The sequence below is a fragment of the Solanum lycopersicum genome, chromosome 12 (assembly GCF_036512215.1).
Source record: "Solanum lycopersicum chromosome 12, SLM_r2.1".
Classification (NCBI taxonomy): domain Eukaryota; kingdom Viridiplantae; phylum Streptophyta; class Magnoliopsida; order Solanales; family Solanaceae; genus Solanum; species Solanum lycopersicum.
In genome coordinates this window covers 52,681,600-52,690,559 of record NC_090811.1, presented here as the reverse complement: position 1 = coordinate 52,690,559, position 8,960 = coordinate 52,681,600, and the positions used below count along the sequence as shown (strand labels likewise).

The 8,960-nt window shown below is 33.0% G+C and overlaps 1 protein-coding gene across 1 annotated transcript; it reads left to right on the top strand.

Moving 5' to 3' along the window:
* Positions 1-2,027: 2,027 nt before the first annotated feature.
* On the top strand, positions 2,028-2,807 carry LOC138340423 (secreted RxLR effector protein 161-like). The gene has a single exon (XM_069292147.1). The coding sequence runs from the start codon at positions 2,028-2,030 to the stop codon at positions 2,805-2,807; it is 780 nt and encodes a 259-aa protein (XP_069148248.1).
* The last annotated feature ends 6,153 nt before the right edge of the window (positions 2,808-8,960 follow it).

Below are 8,960 nucleotides of genomic sequence, written 5' to 3'. Positions count from 1 at the left end.
GTTTCCTAAATGTCTTATTTAACTTAAAATTGAACTTAAAACAATATCTAAACCTTTTGACACCTATGTTAGGGTCTAGAACACGTCTTTGACTTTTGAAGTGTTACGGTAGATTGGGACATATCTCCATATATAGAATTAAGATATTAGTAAATGATAGAGTACTTAAAACTTTAAATTTTACTGATTTTTATACTTGTACGGACTATATCAAAGGCAAGAATACCAACAAGTCAAAGAAAGGTGCCAAGAGGATTTCAAGCATATTAGAAATGATACATTCAGATATATGTTGTCCATACATGCACGCAAATGGTCAAAAATACTTTATCACTTTTATAGATTATTACTCACAATATATTTAAATCTCCGCATGCTTCATAATAAGAGGGAAGCATTAGAAGCCTTTAAAGTTTCAAGGCTGAAGTAGAGAAATAATGCAAAAATTAAATTAAGATTGTGAGAACTAATACAGGTGGCAAGTAGTATCGTATAATATATAAAAAATGGACAAGCACAATGTTTTTTTTGCAATGTTTGCTCAACAAAATGGGATTGTTGCCCAATATACTATGCCTGGTTCTTCGAATCATAATGGTATAGTAGAAAGAAGAAACCAAACATTATTGAACATGGTGCGTAGTATCTTAAAAAGCTCCAAGCTACTTAAGTCCTTGTGGACTGAATCTCCTAAGACACCAGTGTATATATTAAACTGAGTTCCAACCAGGTTTGTTCCAAAAACTCCTTTTGAGTTTCAAAGGTTGGAAACCTAGTTTGACACATATATGTTGGAATTTACAACCCACAAAAAAAAGCTAGATCCTAGGACCATTAATTGATATTTCATTGGATATGCGAAAGGTCTAAACGATACAAATTCTACTCTCCATCTAACACTACTAGGATTGTGGAATCAAGAAACACAAAATTTCTTGAAAATGACTTAATTAATGAGAGTGATCAATTTCAGAACATAATTTCTATAAGATATCAACCTTTCATTTCAAGTCAAAAATTGATTGTTGTACATAATACCCCTCAAATTCAATTGGGTGTTAAGCAACCAATCATTGAGATCTCACAAACTTCTAAAAACGTGCATATAGATCAAGTTGTTCAAGTAATTCCTGAAATTATTGAACAACGTGATCCACAGAAAAATGTTGGTGTAACATTGAAAAGATCTACTAGAGAAATAAAATCATCAATTCCTAGTGAATTTGTTGTATATTTTCAAGAATTTGACATTGGAGTTAAAAATTATCCTGAGTCTTTTTCATAAAACATGAATTCTAAGAGTCTGAATTGTGGTACAATGCCATGAAAGATGAAGTGAATTCTATGAAAAGTAACAATGTTTGAGATCTTGTCGATGGGCCTAATGGTGTTAAAACCATTGTATGTAAATGAGTCTTTAAGACTTAAATGTTTTCATCTGGTAACATAAAAAGATATAAATCAAGACTCGTTGCTAAAGGATTCTATCAAAAGGAAGGATTTGATATATAGAGACATTTTCTCCCGTGTCTAAATAATTCCTTGCGTATAATATTGGCATTAGTAGCACACATTGACTTAGAATTGCAACAAATTATGTGAAAATCGCATTTCTTAATGGTGATCTAGAGGAAGAGGTTTATATGAAACAACCTAAAGTATTTTCCTCTAGTAATGGTGAGCACTTGGTATGAAAGTTAAAGAAATCCATAAACGGACTAAAACAAGCTTCCCGTCAATGGTATTTGAAATTTCATAATGTTATCTCTTCATTCGACTTTGTTGAGAACATACCACAAGATCATTGGGAATAAAATATGTCTCTTAGGTCTATATGTGAATGATATCTTGCATCCAATGATAAGGTAATGATACATGAGGTGAATTAATTTCTCTCTAAAAGTTTTTATATAAAAGATATGGTAAGCATAATATATTATTGGTATTGAGATTCATCGAGATAAGCATCAAGGTACCTTAGGTTTATCTCAAGAATCCTATATCAATAAAATTTAGAGGGGTTTCAAATGAAAGATTGTTCACGAAGTGTAGCTTCCATCGTGAAGGATGACAAGTTCAATTTGAATCGGTGCTGGAAGAACGATCTTGAGAGGGAACAAATGAAGGACATTCCTTACATTTCTGATGTCGGAAGCTTGATGTATGCTCAGGTTTGTACAAGACCTGATGTATCATGTGTTGTTTTAATGTTAGGAAGATATCAGAGTAATCCAGGTCTTGAGCACTGGAGGGATGCAAAGAAAGTATTAAGATATCTTCAAGGAAAAAAAGACTACATGCTTATGTACAAATGGTCAGATGACTTGGAAGTCATTGGCTACTCTTATTCAGACTTTGTTGGCTGTGTTAATTCACGAAAATCAAATTTAGGATACATATATATGTTAGCTGGTGGAGCTATATCCTGGAGAAGTGCCAAACAGACTCTAGTTACTACTTCCACTATGGAGGATGAGTTTGCTTCTTGTTTCGAGGCTACCTCACATGGTGTATGGTTAAAGATATCTATTTCAGGACATAGAATTGTCGAGTTTATATCTAAGCCATTAAGGTTATATTGTGACAATTCAGTTGTTGTGTTTATGGCTAGGAATGATAAAAGTGAAAGTGGAAGCAAGCATATCGACATAAAATATCTAGCCATAAGAGAACGTATGAAAGACAAGAAAGTGGTCATTGAACACGTCATCACTGAAGTAATGTTAGTTGATCCTTTAAATAAAGGCATGTCACCACAAAAATTTAAGGATCATGTAGTCACTATTGGACTTAGTCCCACTATGTAAATTTTTATAGTAACAATGGATGTGAAACTCTATTTTATATGATATTTCTCGTTAATTGTGTGCACATTCAGTTTTATTTTCAGAAATATCGCTAAAGTATGGACCTTGAATAAATATTGAGTTTACTCATTAATTATATGGGTTAAAGTTTAGAGATATAGTGCTTTGTGATACATGGGAGATACTACTCGCTGCAAGAGAAACTATCGCCATGATTCATGTATTATATTTTATTAATGGGATTAGAATACACGGACCACGTGGGAGACTGTTAGCATTTTTATTAATGCTGATATGGCCCGTATTACATGGGTCAATTATCCCACTTCATGGACCCATTATTCCACTAATGCGAAGGTAGCTAACTATATATTATCCCACTAATGGAAAGGTGTCTAACTACCCATTATCCCACTAATGAGAAGTTAGTTAACTACCCATTATCCTACTACATGGACCCACTATTGCCACGACCTGAGTCTACACCCTGAACGTGGCTGGCACTCAAAGACCATTGTTGGTCCCCAAGCGAACCCTCATCATGGATGACTACAAATGGAAGACTAACTTAAGCATGCAAAAGCTTAAAACTGAAATAAGATTCAATAAACTCAAATGAACAACTTTGAATAATACAATATATTCAACTAGCCATAAAATAGGCAACTCAAGTCTTTAAAATATTTAATAAAATAAATGAATTATACAGACTCCTTAACTCTATTGACTATCTATGAAGACTCTAACTTATAAATATGGAAGTAGGGACAAGACCCACGACATCCTGACTAAACTTGAAAAGTAAAAGAATCCTCTAGAATCAAGGAGACTAACCATAGCTAACTCAAACTCTCGAATATATCAACGAAGCTCATGTTTAAGATCCTGGATACCTGTGTCTGCATCATCAAAAGATGCACCCAAATGGCCCAGTACATGGATTCTACGAGCATGTAAGGGGAATTATAAATCATAACATAAGCTTGATACTTGAATAAACAGGAAACTTACTTACCTCTTTTAAAGTCAACTCAAATCAAGAATATTATAATTAACTCAAAGATTAGATACTAAACATCAAGAAATGATACTCAACTCAATGAAGTATATATTAACTCAAGATAATCACTGAACTCATTTCAATATAAAGCAGTTTAAGACAGGTGCAATACAAAGAAAAAACTGTTTAAAAACATGATGTTAACTCAAGATAATAATAATATCATAAAAACATATAATACTCCCTCTCAAAGTCTACTTGTGTAATGCATGAATGAAGTCTTATATCCCCATTCATACTAAGGAAAACCCCTTGAGGAACCATGTAACTAATACTGTGGGAGTTTATCTAATAAACAACCATCACTTTGAGCCGAAGTGATGATAAAATGTTTTACCTCACGTTTCCCAAGAACCATCCTATACCTTGCCATCGGTATATGATCTTACTTAACTTAGTGGATCCACTAGATAAACTTGCGTGATCATCTAAAAATTATGACCCGTCGATTCCCATGATGGCTTCATGGTTTACATGGATACTTGAGTTAATATGAACTATCATCCCTATATCAGTGCTCAATACTACTCCCAAAACATACTTTAGCTCATAAATTTAAAAAAGCTTCCTTCCTTTGGGTGGAGATAATTTGTTGAACCCTTAGTTTTAAAAAGCTCCTTTTTGGAAATCAATGTTCCCCTTTTTGTTCAAAACTATTTTGGAACTCTTAAATTACTCTTAACTTAAATGTGAGAACATTTATAAACCTTTAGGGAATACTTAGTTCCCTTATATCTTTTGTGAAATGAACTCAACTTTTACTCTTTGCTTAACTTGAAACTTAACTCTTAGGGAATACATAGTTCCCTTATAGATTTTGAGAATTTAGCTCAAGTCTTTTATTGTTTCTTGACTTGAACGTTAAGTCTTTTAAAAAAAGTGAAAACGTTTGTGAAAGACTTTAGAAAACTTTATAAACATTGCTTTGACTTACTTCTTAACTTCTAAACTTGACTCTTAACTTTCCTTGAATTGAAGTATGGACTCAAGGTTCATGATCTCATGTGGATGATTTTCATGATTTTCAACTTGGAGGATTCCTGCGGAATTATGAGCATGAACTACTCAATACGAGAACTCAAAGATACTTCTCAAGTCAAGATTGTTCGACTTATAGGGTTCATTTGAAAATTATGGGCATGAACAACTCGACTCGACTCGTCTAAGTAACAAGATGGAACTCATGTATATGAATCTTTCATTCTCTTATTTACTTCCTCAAAACTTAGTTCAAATCAATGATGGATCTCAAAGAATTCACAATTTAACTCAAGACTTTTCTTGAACTCTACTCTTAACTCTCTTATGAATGTGAATTATGAATTAAAGAGTTATGGTTCATGATATGAAGGATCTAAGTGATATTGTATACTCATTAATATATTTTACTCATTCTCATGCTCACTTAGTTTAGTCTTGAAACAAGTTACTACAAGTTGAAGAAGACTCCTCAAAAGAACTCGAAGGGACTCTCTCAAAAGGTTCAGAAGAACTCTTAAAACTTAAATCTTGACTTTACCTTGAATTTGAATTATTTTTTCAAGGTTATGATTTATGTTATGAATGGTTTACTAGTGTTTAAAAGTAGTCTAGTCATTTAGAATAAAAAAGAGTGAAGATACACTTTAAATGAGCTCAAACGAAAAAACTAGGGGCAAACTGAAGGGGGCAGGTGACCCTGGGGATATGGGTGGAATAGAGAGCCAGCCCCTGAAGTACAGAGATGGGCTTGGGGCGCTCTGGGAGGCGCGCACGCAAGGCCCCAACCCAGAAAATTCTGCGAAACACTTTTGCTTGTTTTCTTGCCCTAAATCACCTAAAATCGAACGATTTCTCCCCCAATCACTTGGATTCAATTATTTAACTTAATTCCACTTTAATCTAATTGAAAAAACACTAAAATTACTCAATTTTATTTCCATAAATCATCAAAACTCCAACACAACAAGTCTTTAGAATGAACTTCCTTTCAAGAACTCATCAAGAACTCTAATCATTAAAAATGAATAATGAAATTTCGCAGAAAAATAACATGATTGGCGTGTGGGTGAACAAATTCAACACTATGGAATCTTACATACATCTTAGGTATTAAACCCATGGCAAAAATCTGCAAGTAAACTCAAGAACGTTGATGAACGCCTTCATCCTTTCCTCTTTTCTCTTTTTTTTCCTCTTCTTGTCTCTTCTTGAACTCTCAACTAAAATCCTAGGTGATTATTATGATTATTAAAATGAACCTAAAAGGATTAGACCCCTAAAATATGACTAAAAAGGAGTTAAATCTGATTTGGGTAAGGAAAGGACCAAAATACCCCTCACTATTTTCGACTAACTTTCCTTAAATGGCCAACCTAATTTCAAAAGGTCAAATATCACTCATCCAAACTTAAAATTTAGCAAACTCAATGGCTTTGGAAATATATTTGAATTATATTTTTAATGGTATCTTGTAAAACACCTAAATCATCATGTACTGGGATTTATGGTTGTTTGAATTTGACCTAAAATCCATACTTAGCTTAACTTGCAAAATTTTAAATTTTTCTATTTCCAATTTAATACTATTTGGAACTCAAGGTGCTAAATCTAGTGAGCTGACCTTAATGCTTAGTAAAATTTTAGTTCCTTGGATAAATCTCACTCACTACGATTAACAACCCAAGTCTTAGTTGAATTTTTTTTGGGTGTTACAACTATCCTACTACTCTATTGGTTAGTAACTTCCAATAACCTCTTAATCGTTCTTGATCGAAGCACAATTATTAATATGTCATTTGGTTCAAAGGTCCCTAAGCACATTACTTCTAGAACACCATACCATCTAAGAGTGAGGTTTTGAGTCCTTAGAAGATCTTTGAAGAAAAGAAGAATTGTAGACTTCGACTATATCACTAATAATGATTGGACGTATGTCGATCAACCTATATTTTCCGCTGCACCATTGCTCTGTCATGTCTTACAGGGCCATTATGACGTTCACTACAAACCACCTAGTGGACAAGTCTAAACCCATGACACCCATGACACAAGATGCGGCAGACTCAATTAATAAAAAACATAACCAAATGAAGTGGAAAGACAAGAATAATATATATAGAAAAAAGGGTCACACACACACACTAGTTTTTCTACATGTGCATTGCACATGATTACCAATTCAGAAAATATATGCTATCGTAAATAGTATTGCCTATTTAGGCAAAAATTTGAATAATAACCTTTGCATAAAACAATATTGCAAATTCTTTTGTGAGTATTTAACGTGGACTATCATATATATCTCACATTCATGCGAACCTATGAAGATGGTCAATGAATAAGTTTATTAGTTAAATGCAATAATGTATATATTTATTCAGATTTGATGAGTTTCAATCGTGAAATTAGTTGTATCTCACTATGTTAACTTATAGACGATATTTGTTCAAGTATTTTTCTTGTCATCTAACCAGGTGTGCTTTTCACGTGTATTCCACGTTCAACTGTTTCAATGTCATATGAATATGTGAAGATAACAAATATAATATATTTTTAGAACTATTTTTATATATTAATTTTTATATTGTTAGTTATAAAATAATAGATGACGTTTTAGTTGTTGGCTCTCATATTTGACTTCTCGATTGACTGTGTAAATAAATCATAGATAGTTATTTGACTGTCCGTAGTTAAGTGTAAAAGGTTTTCTTTTTTTTTAATCGAAAAATCAAAAAATTTAAATTAAAGAATTTGCACGCGCGCGCGCGCACACACACACACATTGTTGATAATAACAGATGGATATAAGTAGTGTTCGTTATAAAGTTTTTAAATATATATCTTAACAGTTAAGTTAGTTAGAAAGAAGTTAGTGCATCTATTCTATAAATATCATAGATCATTTCGCTTGTAACACATCTTGGAGAAGACTACTTTTAAGATCTTTTCTCTTCTTATAGATGATCTTCTTTCTCTGTTAAAATCTTTATGGTATCAGAGCAGGAAACTCATCGTGCATATCTCATCTTTCTCATCTGCATTCAAAGCAGTGTTTTATCTTTCTCATATGCCTTCAAAGTAGTTTCACATCTTCATCCGAAGTCTATTTTGTCTGCATTTTAAGCAATTTCCTCAAATTGATTCAAGAGTTGAATCTGCTACAATCAATCACTAAAAATGGAAAGTTAGAATGAACTTGGATCAATGTCTTGTTAATCCAACCACAACTCTAGTTATTCCTCAAACTATAATGTCCATTCAAACACCAAAAGTTAACAACCATCCTCTCTATCTTGTTGCATATGATGTAAGTGGTCTTACAATCCTATCTTTTTAATTGTATGGAGTGAAAATTATGTTGTGTGCAGTAAAACTATGAGAATAGCTCTACTAGGTCGAAATAAGTTGGCTTTGTGGATGACACTTGGAAAAAGGAAGCATTTTTTACTGAATATTGGAATCAATGAAAAAGTGTTAATGACAAAAGTATTATCTTGGCTAATGAATATTGTTGCTAGTAATCTGATTGGGGAGTAGTATATGCATCTAATGCTAGTGATGTATGGGAAGATTTAAAAGAAAGGTATCACAAGATTGATGGATCAAGAACCTTTAACATTCATCAAGAAATAGCTTCTCTGCCTCAAGGATTCAACCTGTGTCTGTGTATTATTCAAGGTTAAAATCTCTATGGGATGAGTTTGAAACGATGGTACCCTCTCCAGCTTGTGGATGTGAAAAGTCAAAAGAATTCTTAGTATATCTTAAAGGATATAAGTTATATCAGTTCTTGATAGGACTTAGTGATTCCTATGTGCAAACAAGAAGGCAACTGTTGCTCATGAATCTCTCTGCCTATGGTGAATCAGGCTTATGCCATAGTTGTGAGTGATGAGAATCAAAGGTCAGTTGCTCAAAGTATAACGAGTATAGGGTTGTCGGGAATGAATCCTAGTGTATTTGATGTGATGGCTATGTATACAAGAGATAGAAATCAGAAAGGAAGAGGAAACTACAATTATAATTATAATCTAAATGTGATATGGACCACTAGAAGCTAAAATGGCATTAGAAGACGAATTGCTACAGATTAGTGGTATATCTACCCGGTC

Coding starts and splice junctions, on each gene's coding strand:
- LOC138340423 (XM_069292147.1), top strand. CDS start 2,028: ATGAAAGATTGTTCACGAAGTGTAGCTTCCATCGTGAAGGATGACAAG.